The sequence below is a fragment of the Pseudopipra pipra genome, chromosome 1, assembly GCF_036250125.1.
Source record: "Pseudopipra pipra isolate bDixPip1 chromosome 1, bDixPip1.hap1, whole genome shotgun sequence".
Taxonomy (NCBI): domain Eukaryota; kingdom Metazoa; phylum Chordata; class Aves; order Passeriformes; family Pipridae; genus Pseudopipra; species Pseudopipra pipra.
Window position 1 is genome coordinate 151,480,168 of NC_087549.1, and position 13,830 is coordinate 151,493,997.

General features: G+C 42.2%; 1 protein-coding gene across 5 annotated transcripts in view; it reads right to left on the reverse strand.

The window, feature by feature from the left end:
• Positions 1-2,450: 2,450 nt before the first annotated feature.
• CTDSPL (CTD small phosphatase like) overlaps positions 2,451-13,830 on the reverse strand; it is an 82,076-nt gene continuing 70,696 nt past the window's right edge. For all 5 annotated transcript variants that reach the window (XM_064639254.1, XM_064639227.1, XM_064639246.1 and 2 more), the window contains 3 exons: positions 12,715-12,807; positions 10,867-11,052; positions 2,451-8,984 (listed from right to left, as the gene is read on the reverse strand). In XM_064639254.1, the coding sequence (XP_064495324.1) occupies positions 8,859-8,984; positions 10,867-11,052; positions 12,715-12,807 (405 nt within the window). In that variant the 3' untranslated portion in view covers positions 2,451-8,858. The remainder of the gene's footprint in view (positions 8,985-10,866; positions 11,053-12,714; positions 12,808-13,830) is intronic.

Genomic DNA, 13,830 nt, shown 5'->3' on the forward strand with positions numbered 1-13,830 from the left:
CCTCACTAACAGGGAGGAGCAGCCCTGCAGGTGTGGTCCATTCCCTGGTGGATGCAGCCCTTCTGGTCCAGCCTTGACCCTCCCCTCACCCCCGTGCTCTGGCCCAGGTCTCACACGGTTCAGCACACGCGGCAGGGAAGCGGAATTGGCACGGGGAGAGGTGCCTTGTTACACACCTGCCAGCTTGGCACCACACTGCTTGCTTTCTCTTCCTGCCCCGCCTGGAGACTCAACATTTGTCCACAGTCCTCCTGATGTACTTCAGCCAAATCCCAGTTTAAAACGATGTTGCTTTAGAAAGAGAAGAAAAGGTGAGCAGCAGAGCTTTTGGAGGAAAACAAGGTTTACCACACTAGGGAAGGCATAAGGACATAATTTAGAACTCAACTATTTGAGAAATGCTGATTTTCCTCTTTATTTTTCATGTGCTGATCACACGTTTCTGCGTTTTCGTGGAAGAAAAAATAATCAAGAGACTAAAATTATCACGAATACTTACCTGTATTCAGGTGAGGGGCCACAGGTTCCTTTTGCAAAGGAAACTCAGCATTCATTGGGCAAATGAAGAAATTGCCTCTGAAGGATTTTTACCTGAAGGAAGATGTTTTCCGTGGACCTGTGGAGTGCAACCCTGGCAGGGGATTCAGATATTCGAAGTTGTGGTGATGCTTTTACTCGAGATAATGCCTTTTAAAAATCCTCTACGGTGCCTTTAAAAGCCAGCGCTGCACAGCTGCACCATCTCGTGGTGTGACAGAGCCCTGCATGGCCCGAGCCTTTAAAACCCTCCTTATTTTCCCGAAACTTGGATCATGGATGCATCAAAGCCAAGTGCACCCACTGCCAGACCATGCCACGGCTTGGCCCACCACAGTTCAGAGCCACAAAGCCCCCTCCGGACCTCCCCCAGCTCCACTCCTTCCTGCCTGCTCATCCCTCTCCCCAAGGTGCCAACAGTACAACCATTTTCCAACCACAGCCATCATCATTCCAAATATTTGCCTGACCCCTCCAGTTATTATTTCAAGATCTATCCAGCAGATTAGAGATCAGGCCAGTGGGTGATTATTCATCTGAACCTGCTCCACCTGCCTTACTGTGTTACAGATGATTCCAATGAAATCAAGGCTCTGCTCACTATTTAGAGAAAATATTAAAAGGAATATTAAGGGTCACAGAGCTACAGCCCCGTGATGCAAAGCCAAGGGCAAGCCCTGTATGTGCTCAGTCTCAGCCCTACTCCTACACAGCACCTGGCCCAAGTCAGCAGTAAGTCCCTTCCAACCTAAATGATTCTATAATTCTGTGATTAAACAGGCTCATGTCTTGACAAAAAGCTTCCTCTCTTCTTCTAAATGCATCTGCTTGTGAAAGAACAAAATGGCCCAAGACATCAGACTTTGTGCCTGAGCATTTCAGATGCATAAAAAACCCCACAGTGGTTCTCAACCTCTGAGGGTACAGCACAAAGTAACCAGGAGATTTGGCAGAGACTAGGAAAAAATCCTAAAGGCATATCCTGTTAAAAACACACATGAAAACGTCAGACTTTTGTATTTCTGTGGGTTTGTCTTCCAGTAAATGCTTAACTTACACCCAGCTTATTCAGCATGCCCCTTCCACGCAGACCTAACTCGGGGACATGTGCCAGATGAAAAGCTGCTTCCCAGGAGCACCTTGAACCAATCCAACTCAGGCACAAGTCGGCTCCCCCAGTTCCTCCCGATCCCTTAGGGAATCAATGTGGTTTGCCCACAGAGTGGTTGACCCAAAACCAGTGTCAGGTCACCAGCTCACCACCACCACGGATGGATCAGCACTCACAACAGGCACTGCCAAAGTTATGGAGGCAGATGCCACTGCAGCCTGGAAGGAAGGCAGGGATGTGCCTCCTGATCTGCTCTCAGGCCCCATTTATCCCTACAAACCCAGGACAGGCAGGTGAGGAACCAACCCACTGCTTCAGGGGTGCTGTGAGCACCATGAGAGGGGTGCTGCACACAGAAGCTGACAGGGGGTTGTACAGGAAACCCCACCAGTCCCCAACAGTTTTCTCCCACTTCCTTATCCCCTCCCAGAATCCAGGATCTTTCTGCTTTCTCAGCTCCCACTTATGTACAGGCTTTAGTGGCTTTGGAAGCAGCAAGATGGCTTTATTCAAACCTCAGCAGGTTAACCAAGAAGAACAGGAACTGAACCCACCTGCCAAATATGCTGCTAGGGGAAGGAGCCCTTGATGCTCAGCAGTCAGGGCTTTCATCTTTATTAAAGCCCAGCAAGTCCAAAGAGCTGTGAGAGGAATGGAACGGGGAGAACTCTCTGGCCTGACTCTCTGAAGCCTTTGCTTCCCCCTCCCAGCATTTCCCCCATGGAGAATGGCATGTGGGCACAGAGGGGGATTCCTGGGAGCAGCCCTCAACTATGTTGTGCATTATCAGACATGAAGAGGATGAAAAAAATAACACAGATAGTTTATTGTCAAACTGAATCAAAGCGTGGAAAAAAAAAATAAAATCACAAGGTTACACTGTAAAGAAATTTGGTTTTCATCACAAAAGCTCATTAAAATCGGACAAAAGAAAACAACCCATTGTCAAGCCAGCAACTCCTCCGAGCCTTGGAGTGCAACATTTATTGAAACGCCGGGAATTCTGAGGCGGTGACATCGCGTTCGTAGGGACAAAACGATCAACCCTCATTATCTGGGAGAACAGAGGTTCTGTGAGGGGGTGACGTGTTTCTGGCTGAGCGGTGACTCCTCCGTTCGCCTTCGAGCAGCAGCAGCCTTGTCCTTGCTGGAGTCCAGCCCGAGACGATGGCCAAGGCTGGCGGGTGCCAGCTGCGCTGCCTTTCTTTGTCCAGCATTTTCCTGCAATTTCCATCCCGATCAAGTGTGTTTACATCCCTCAATCGAAGGGGCTGTTCCAAAATTAAAGGCTGTCGGGTGCGCAGAGAAGAGCGGTGGGAGCTACGACGGGTCCACCGAGGCCCAGGGGACACAGACACGGCCAGCGCCTCCCAAACCCAGTATGCTGCTGATCCAAGCAATGACCAAATCTAACCCTTCTAATTGCTTTTCAATCTGGGAAAGTGTGTAACTGCCGATGCAGAGACCTGCCCTATGGAGTCAAACCCATCTGTGTGTGTCCCGGGCTTCAGAAACGCCCGTTAAGTGGTATCGGGCAATTACAGAGAACCCGGCTCCCCAGCACAGCTCCTTCCCAACAAAACACTCCTGGAAGCTTCCCAAGTTTGAGTCTGCCAACCTGTCCAAACCAATGTATTACCTACAGATCATTTATTCACCAGTAGCTCCAGTGGAACCAGAGGAGTCCAGGAGAGCTTTGCCTGGTCTCCTGCCAGCGTAGCTGGGCTGAGGGGAAGTCTGGATGGTGAGGGTGGCTTGCCAGGAAAACTGCTGGAGACTGCAGGATCCCCTGGAGTGCAGCCCACCTGGAAGAGGCCCTATCCCATCCTGCAGGGGATTTCAGAGTGGTTGGCTTTCCTTCTGAGTCAAAAACACAATGAAATGGGGGAAAAACATGGGAAGGTGTTTAAGTACGTAGATTAGGCTGTGCTTGGTTTTAATCAGTCAGGACAGAACAACAAGGATCTTTCTCACTGCTATAAATGAGCTGTTTTATGAATTTTGAGACACTTGTTTTACTGAGTGAAAAAAAAAGAAAGGCATCTTTATCCTAAGTAGCAGCTAAGGAGACTGGTAAAACTAAAAAAAAATCCCCTAAATAAATCCCCCCAAAAACAAACCCCAAAAAATTTTTTTTAAAAATCAACCCCCTGACTCACCAGTACAAAGTAAAGGCAGTCTAGTCATTCCAACTGATCACAGGACTAACTAAAAAATATTTTTAATTGCAACTAGTGTGCTATCTTGAGCCAGCTGCTTATTCCAACAGGCCTGAGGTTTTCTGCTCATAAAGCATCAATAATATGTGCCTTTTCCTAGAAAGGAAGGCTCTGCCTAAGTCTTATTGTGTCAGATAAAAAGTCCCAAAATAGATTTTCCAACCAAATAAAGTCTTTTATTCAGATATTCATGTGGATATGGCAGTGATGTTAAGAACAGCTATTCAAGTAGCTGAAGTAAGCCCTTCAAAAGAAGTCACACAGCTTTGAGACTTGAACAAATTATTGTATGATCTCATCCAAGAGATCTAAATAGCTGGAACATCTGCAGGAGTCGCCACCAATTTATTTAGCAGAGTTCAACAGTAGTTCATCAGCTCTGTTTGCACAAGCAGGTGCCAGGGCAGGCACTGAGGAGTCCTGCACACGACTTAAAAAGAGGAGAGGGGGAAGAGGGTTGGACATAGATGGATGATTTTATGATTTAACATGGATGTGCATTAGCAGGAATAATGTCCCTGACAAATTAGGGCAGTGCCTTTTTTACTGAAGAAGTGCAGAATTTCTTTTTCCCAGAGAAGTATTACATGCACAAGTAACTATATTGTTAAAATTTTTTATTTGTGACAGTAAAGAAACCATTCAATACCTGATTGACAACACTTCTCTCTCCTGCAAACACTCATATGGTATCTGTAGTGTTTCTCAAGTATTGCTGGATTGTTCATTGCATCAAAGTGTAAACAGCTCCATCATAAGAAAAAAAAAAAAGAAGGAAAAAAAGAAAGAAAGAAACATTTCCATTGCTTACTCCTCCGTTAAGGAGTTCCCAATAGACCTTTAACAAGAAATAAAAGAGAGTCAGCTGGGATTTTACAATACCATGTGAAACAGAAAACTGACAGCTGGTTTTGCATAGTTACCCAGAGATTCTGAAGCAATTGCCCCACGCCAGTCTCACCTGCCCCCCTCCTCGCCCCACAAAGGCAAAACATCACAGCACCTTGGAAATCAGAGGCACAAACTTGTTTCTGTTTTACAAATAGGGCTGTGCGGTACTGTGGTTTATTAGGTTAAAAACAACCTGTAAAACAGAGGATTTACGTCTCCAGAACTTATATCATTACTTTTTTTTTTTTTTGATACACTGAAATTTCAAAAGCTGCAACATCAGCACACACCAGTGTCATTTAGATACTTTATTGTCCCCAACCAGTCTAATCAAAATCATGCTGTAAGAAAGTGATTTGCGTACACTGACAACCAAATGTCTCCAGGTGTTGAGCTTCCTCCATGTAGAACTTCGCTGTTTAATAAAGATCAAAAGGGCAAAACAAAGAGACAAATTACTCTTCCAAAGCTACCTAAATGAACACAGCAATATTGTACATTTTGCTACCATCTCCCATTCCAAGCCTGCCACGCTTCCTGGTGGTTGTTAACAAGGACTCTGCGCACAGCCCTAGTTTACAAATGGCAATTTAATCGTTAACACCTCAGCTGAATTTAAAGAATCTAAAGGCAATTCTGCCTTACAGCTTAATTCAAAAATACCTATACAGGCAAAAAACCGTTTTTAACCCGACATAAAAAGGACAACAGAACTTCAGGCCAGGCAGCATCTCTTTAGCTGAACAGGATGACCAACTGGAAAAGACTTTTTAATAACTTCTATAATATCCAGAAATAATAAAATTGAAAGCCAGGGTTTATAACAGCCCTGGTGACCTGCATGCACTAACTGCACTTCAAAATATGCAAGAGATTTAGGAAACAAGTATTTTTTTTTTTTTCCTATTTTAGTTTTTAAACTCTTGTATTTAAAATACAATCAAATACCCGTATTGCAAATTTTACAGACATTCCATTATCTGACTGTATGGACAGAACTATATTGCTTTGTTACAATCTAGAAACTAAATATAGAGCGTATGTATATCCACGCAAACTCAACACTTGAAATTTCAAGTACGATGATAAGTGTCAAAATAACCAACTAGGACAGTTTGATCCCTCTGGTCAAATCTGAATACACAGGGGAGCCCAAACCTGATTGCAGAGCACTCCAAGTGGGTTAAAAAATAAAAAAAATTACTAAATTACTCAAAACTTACAGAAAATACTCTTAATATTAAGAGATCAAAGCCGTGGCTAAGTTTTTTGCCTTTGTCACAAAATGTTATTTTAATGCTTTACTAAAACTAACTTATTAAAATAATTTGGTTTTTTTTTTTTTTTAAATTTGTGGATTTCAAGAGCCAAAATAATACAGTGTTAAGTACGGTTTGTACAGAACATCATCAGAACCCTTCCTGCAGAAGCTGGTGCAGAAGTTCAGTTGCCCGTTCTATGTGGATTTTAGAACAATACAAGACACTTTTAATAGTCAACATTCATTCACAGACTTAAGGCAACTGGTTCATGAAATCGCTGCTTTCAGAGATGCAAACGGATGACAGGGTTTGTCTCACGTACAACAGGTCACCACGGTGGGTTATTTATTGTCTGTTTGGTCTAATGCTTTGCGAGAAAGTCTTTGAGTTTGTGTTTTGTTGTTTTTTTTTTTCAGCCATTCCTCTCATACCTGCACGACTAACTACAACCTGAATACTTCCCTGCAAACTGCGTTTGGAGCCCAGAAGCCGCAAAACGCAGTTGAAAAAAATACTGCTCAGAGAACAACTTTTCTTTCTTTTTTTTTGTTTGTTTTTTTTTTTTGGCAGCTTACGGGTTTTCGTTCCTCTGAAGTCAAATACAAAATTAAACAATCTTAAACCGAAAGGGAACGTTAATGGACTAACCAGAATCCATACGTCTCTCTTTTTTTTTTTTTTAACCCTCGTTTTTTTTTTTAAACAAAGTAGGCTTTTTTTTTGTTCTTTTTTTTTTTGTTTTTTTTTTTTAAATTTTAGATTTGACGGTTTTGTCTTTCGTTGTGGCACAGAATTGTACAGTACTAAGGTAATGCCAGCTGGTAAGAAACAAAACGGTGATGCCATTACAGACTCACACAGAGTGTGACGGGACTGCCTCCAACACCCCTGGGTGCAGCCACAGCTGGAGCACAGCTGCTCACTTTTATACTGTACCTACAACCTACTCACTGCCTGCCCTTCTATGAACGTTGTTAAGCTGCTTCACCAATGATTTTAGACGAGGATCACAAGCCAAGTCCATTGCAAAAAAGTTGTTTTTTGTCTTTTTTTTTTTTTCCCCCCTCAAATCTTCAAGACTTTTCGAGAGAAACAGAAAAGGCAAAGGGGATCTGCAATTCAGAATTTAGCACGAGGCTAATTAGAAGCACCGAATAGTCCATTTAGTCTTCTCTGATGACAGCCAAACACAGCTGCACTTTTTTATGTTTGCAGATTTCTGGGGTGGAGGATAATTAAAAGGTGACGCTGGAAAGGGGGGGGAGAAAAAGCAAGAAAGAAAAGGTGTGCCTTTTCTTCAAAGGCTTAAAATGTTTAAAAGTTATTCAACTGAAAAAGCACCTCTGACACTGCAGAAGATGCTAAGCAGGTTCTCAGACTCAGAGATGAGTCTAACTCAACTCCAAAGCCAGAGGAGCCATTTTAGTCTAGGCTAGTAACTTGTGCCCTTCTAGCAAAGCTTGATACAGCTCCCAATCTGTACCTTACAGCTTGGGGGAAAAAGAAATACAAATCAGAGATGTGAGCAAAATGCTTTTTTGCATTTTTATATACCAACAAAAGGAGAGGGCTTCACCCCCATTGAAAAAAAAAAAAAGATTAAAAAAAATACCCTTTACAGGTCACCTTTAACTGAGTTCTCTGGTATTTCAGATACCATTGGATTAATCCATGGGGGTGGGTTATGAAGCCTGCATTTTATTTATTGCCCAAGTTTGCAGCTTACAGAAAATGTTTCATAGCACAGGCACAGTGGCAAAAACAGTATAACAGCCGATGGTCAACTCCATTTGGTGAGTATACAGTAGCAGCAATTAAAAGAAAAAAGTACTCCAAACAGCTCAACACAGATCCAGCTTACCCAGACGGGCTGTTTTAAGAAAAGAATCTTAAACTAATAAATAGATCTCCTCCTCCCCGTTCTCCCAGGATAATGGTTTTCCGAAAATCGAGAGGCATGGCAGTTGTGCGTAAGCAGAGACAACAGAATTTCACCTGTCTACAAGAGAAGGTGCTTTAAGGTCTATCAGCCACCTTGTTTTCTCAATTCCATCATTCCCTGACACTCAAAAACAACTGCAGATATGTTCCAAACTGTGCCCAAAATCATCATCGGTGAAACAACCGTGTAATGAACCCAATTCACCCCTCCCACGAAACGCCCGAACCTTCCGAGCGTGCCAAAGTGTAAATGCAACTTAATGTCACTGTGGAGACAGGAACCCAGCATCTTGGTTTTCAACTTTTTCCTTTGTTATATATTACAGTGCTCTATAAAATTTTTTTCCTTTTTCCTTTTAAAGCATTTAGACAATACAAGACTAAAAGATGTCTGGAAATACGTCTTATACAAAAATGAATTTTTTTATCTTAAAATAACATTCAAAAAGGCACTTCATTCTGTAAGAAAAAATTCAGAGTCAGGTCAACTGCTCTAAGCAGGGGGGTAAAATTGTCTGCATAGTGGGAGGGGAAGAAAGGGAGAGAAATTCAACTGCTGAAATACAAGCTTCTTTTTTTTTTTGGCATGTTTTAAGAAAAGCTGATCCAGTAAAAGATGTCCATTTATGAAATTAATTAAAAGAGTCCCACTTAAAATAGCTTCTTTTTTTTTTTTTTCCTTTAAAAAAGTAGTCTGAACACATGACCTTAGGAGTCAGGCTTCTGAAGGCTTAAGAGCATCACTCATGATTGTCCTTCGTGTCCAATGTAACAGGAAGATCAAGAGTAGCACTTCTGACAGGGGTGACCTCCCCAAAGCTTACATTTGAAAGAGCTGAAAAAGATGGAGACAGGCTCTACTGCAATCTAGTAGCAGAAGTCAGTCAAAGTTAAGGGCTACCTGTTGCAGAGTTTATGAAGCATACTGTAAACTTCTTCCTCTTTGCTTAGTCCTTCAAAGAAAGGAATAAGATCTAGCAGCTCTGTGTCTGTCATGTCATCAAACCAGGACTGCACAGGCACCTGAAACAAAGCAACCAACAAACACTGAGAGGGCTTCGTGATGTGAAGGACACGTGAGTTTTGCCTGTGTGGGTGTCCTGTAACACTCATCATCACAATAAGGCAAATTGCTAATCATTAGCCTTCAGGTGGAGCACCGGGTTCAAGCCCATGTTTTCTAGCACCCAACCCCAACCCCAAAGCCAACTGCAGGACAGCTGACCTTCACCTGCATGTCCAGGTCACCTACGTGACCCCACGCTGGGCAGCTCGACTCGCTCTGCCTCCTTAACATTCCAGAACAGACTGGAAGGGAGACACAGGTTATAAAGCTGCACTGACACTTTATTTACAGGCAAGTCTTTTTTTTTTTTTTCCCTCTTAGAATTATCAGTGTGAGTCACCAGACAGAGGAATGCAGCAACAACCCCTTCTGGCGAGGGGTTTGGAGGAAATATTTAACAGCGAGTACAGAACAGAGCTCAGATTAAAATATTAGACCTCGAGAACAGGTTCAGAAAATAATGCATGTAATAACCCTTCTTAAATATGTGGGCTGGATGTGTATCTTCACTATGGAAGTGCACTGAGGTCTTTTAAAGACTATCTTGGATCTTGTTACAAGCTCTGGTTTCTGCAGAGACTCGAGTATCAGTTCGCTAGCAGCACTTTTCTATACATGATTAAACCACTCTGACAAGGCCCTTAACTTCATCTCCCAAATTTCTACAGCTCATTATTTTCTTGGCACTGATTTCCGAGATACCAAACGATGATCTGGATCAGGTTTTTGATTTTAATCATGAACATAAATTTAGAGCTTCAGCTCCTGGTTATTATAAATGGCAACTTTAAACCACGTGTGGCACCAACTAGAGAAATGTTTTCACCACATCACTTGAGGCATCACAGTTTTAGGATCTGAACTTAAAAGCTGCCTGCTGCAAGATAAACAGCTCATGTTAAAAAAAAAAAAAAGCTATTCCAGAGAGGCAGGACCATAGAAAACAGTGGTCCTGATAAAAATTTTCCTACACTAATTTTAACAATTCACAAAGACGACAGGCTAAAAACATCAAAGAAGGCACTGCACAGCCCAGTTGTTTAAAAGTCAGTAGATGTAAGGGAGTTCCAGCTTCTATCCTGGCAGCTACAAAGCAGCTGTGAGCATCTGTACTGACTGCAGCAATGCAGGGAGCAAGTGCCAGACCATTCCATCCGAGCTCCTGGAGCCACCAAACACACAGTGACAACGCACACTGCTCATCATTACTCTTCTCTGAAGTACTACTGCTGCCTGTCTTTTATCCTTGTTCCTAAAACCTGATGAATTTGTTGGCTAACATTTCTAATTATGAAGGGAGTTATCACGAAAACATTTGAAGGAGAACCATAACAACACAACAGGATCCTGACTTTTTTTCTTTCCCTTACCCGCAAACACAGATTTCAGACAGCAACCAGTAGAACATTCACTCTCTTGCCTAATAAATATTTTCATTCCCACAACGAAAAAAGATGGGAGTACAAGCAGTTGTTCAAGCAAACCATTCTGTCTGTAATCACCACTGCAAAGAACAAAAGCTGTGCTGCAGGGCAACTTTGGTTTTTAGAGCTAAGTTAGTTCCTCAGGTTCCACACCACCTGGTATTTCTCAGAACTGTTGGACTTCATGCCACAAGCTAAAGCTGAAAGCACATGAGCAGCCATGGCTATGACACACTGTCAAGATCAGTTTGCCCAAGTCCTTCACCACTTGGCAGTGAATCCCAGAAGCTACCTGCAGCCTAAGAAAATACAGAAACTAATACAAGGCAGGGCTCTGAAAGGTTATTTTCTGAATCAGAAGGTCTGGGCAAGGAACAGAAAGATGAAGTCAAGCTCGAGTACTTTGAATACTTACTGCATTTTCAGGATGGAAGATGTAAGATGCAGGAGAATTATCTACTATAATAACTTTACTCAGCTCACGCCCCAGTCGACTCAGATCCTTCACATAATTTCCTCGGTGGAAAACACAGGATTCTCTAAAGAGCCTTGCCCTGAACACACCCCAGCGATCCAGTAAGTCGGCCACTGGGTCTGCATACTTAAAAATAGAAGTCAGAAACACGGAGTTAGCAGCATACAGATAAGGCTGGTTCACAGAGCCAGGCGAAGGAGGGACACAAAATAATTTCAGACAAAATGCCCTTTCTCCGTTTTCTTCCCTGCTCCTCGTTAATTAACTTACTTGCCCGCAAACCTGAAGTGATTAATAAAGAGATAATGCAAAAGTAGGACAATTATCTTTCTGCAGAGGGCTAACTTGCACTCTGATGTTTTCTGTGATTTATTGATTAGGTTTTATTCTTAGGGCCAACTTACAGTTACTGTAAGAGTTTTCCAGAGGTTGATGGATCCAGAGATCTCAACTAACATTACTGTAAAACCAGCCAGTGCTAACAGAAAATCTATAGGAAGCATTTCCACAGCTGATTTGTTTCCATGTGCCTCTAAATATAAACTGTAAGGAACACATCTGAGCCTGATGTGGCTTTTCCAAGTGATGCCCTTGGAGTGACTGGGTCAGTAAGACTCTTAAGGTTACCAAATTGCATAACTGGGCCACAGAGGATCAAAGATGTTATTAGGAAAAATACCACAATACTAGAGAAATTCTCATTTTATACATAAGATGATACTTGAGGTGAGGCACAGTTTAGAATCCAACAATTGATATAAACTGACCAAGGAAAAGTATCCAAATAAACCAAAACATGAATAAGCACACACTTGAAAGAGGTAGTTGTAACTCATTATTGCAGGGCAGGAGTTACCATTTTGCTATATTTTTTTTCTGTATTTTAAACTGAGAAAAAAACCTGATGTTGAAATCAATCATCTTCTGACTATGAAAAATTAACAGACACCTTACTTCAGTACGAAATTGTTGCAGTATTTAGGATTTTTACAACACAACTGAACAGAACACGGTAAAGAGAATTCAGGGTAGAATCCTCTGGTAGGAAGGCATTACAGATCAGGGTCCTGCCCCCTTCTACCATCACTAGGTTGCACTAAAAGCTTGCCATGCTAGAGCATTATTTAGAAATAACCAATATAAAACTTTACAAACAAGACACCACAAATACAGGACACTGAAGGTGAAGAATTTTAAGATCAGTCCACTACTGTAACATCTACCACAAAACTACCTACGAACTACTACCGCTACTGCAGACCAGAGGGCACAAAATATTCCTGCTGACGTTTCAGGCTTTGCAAAAAAAAGTCTCATTTTCCAACTCCAGATTTGCAATTGCACCTTGACAGAACAAAAAAAAAAAAAAAAAAAAAAGGACGTGTTCCAAATTTTCAGCAAATTTCTGAGTCACTGGTTGATCGTGTGGATGGCGTTTAATTCGGTGTGTTTTATTTCGTGCCCAGCTTTAATGTGCTGCTTTTACTCGCACGCTATTTGTTCTAATTTCTCACTATAACCATGGTAACTTGTGAGCCTTTCATATTGGCATCATGAGCAATGCATGGAGGCTACATTATGAGACGAGCCCATATGTGATGGTGTTACCATGGAAACACTTACCCACACACTAGCAGACAAAGTACACACTGTCAGACAAAGAAGCAGAAAAGAAGGGGAAAAATTAAGATAGTACCAAACTGTGGAAATCATTATCCATAGAAAACCCAACCAAAAAGTCCACTGACCAGCACTGAAAAGGTTAATGAGATGAGGAGAGGAACAAACCTTGGCTAGACTGGCTGTGAAGAGTACACATTCAAAGAGCTCTCCCATCCTCTGAAGAAACTCATCCACATGTGGTCGTTTCAAAACATAAACCTGGAATGATAATGACATTTAGGTCAGATGGTGCTCAAGGAAAATTAAAAAAAAAAAACCCAACCAAACCAAACCACTCCTGCAATCCTAACACTTGAAGAAACAAAAAAGTTAACAGGGAAGCAGTTCAAACGAGATGCTGAAAATAAAAAAAGAAGTGCACAAGATAAAAGTAGAGATCCAATAATGAGAGATTGGCACGCACAGGCTGCCAAGCCCCATGCTGATTATGCCATTGCAAACACTGTGCATCATCTGGAGTGATGCTTCTGCAAAAATCTCATTAAAGGCAAAGAGAGACAGGAGGCCTTCTCAAGGAACGAGGATTCGTGTCTCTCAACCAAAAAACCATTTTGGTGCTGGTGCCTTCGGTGCTGAAGAGCTTCAGAGAGGGAATAAATTCGATGAAAACTCTGTGATGACAGGAACTGCACAACAGGGAGCTGTTTTCTCTCTGTGGCTAATTCTCTCATTTTTTTAAATTCCAGGTGCTAAGTACCATATCTCACCATGGAGAGTTATCAGTCATCCAGCTCTGCAGGGAGCTTTGTTCACCGAAAGCCTTCCCAGCACCACGCAGAATGTCTAAAAATGCTGTTTTCAAAACAAAGTCTGCAGCATCTTCTACGAGGAGCTTGCCCTAAAGATGGCAAATACTCAAGATCTCTCTCCTCTTGAGAGAGATCCTCTCAGCAATGCTGTACTGCCTTTTTGCACTGACATCCACACAGGCAGCTTGGCTGCCTACTGTCAACAACCTGATTAGCAGATATTAGGGCCTCCCTGCCTCTCCTTCCAGAGCAAGCAAGATGATTTTGCATTCACAGAAAATACCAAGATAAGATAACTGCTGCTCAGAAAGCTTGGAAGTAGCTCACAACATACTGGGAAGCTGAAGAGGGGAGTCTGCTTAAAAAATATTTATCTATCTTGTTTGCAGTTAGATTAGAAGTTTGAGAGAAAACACTGGCAGCATTTTATCTTCTTTGTTTGGCAAATAATCCTCAATACTGGAAATTTCAA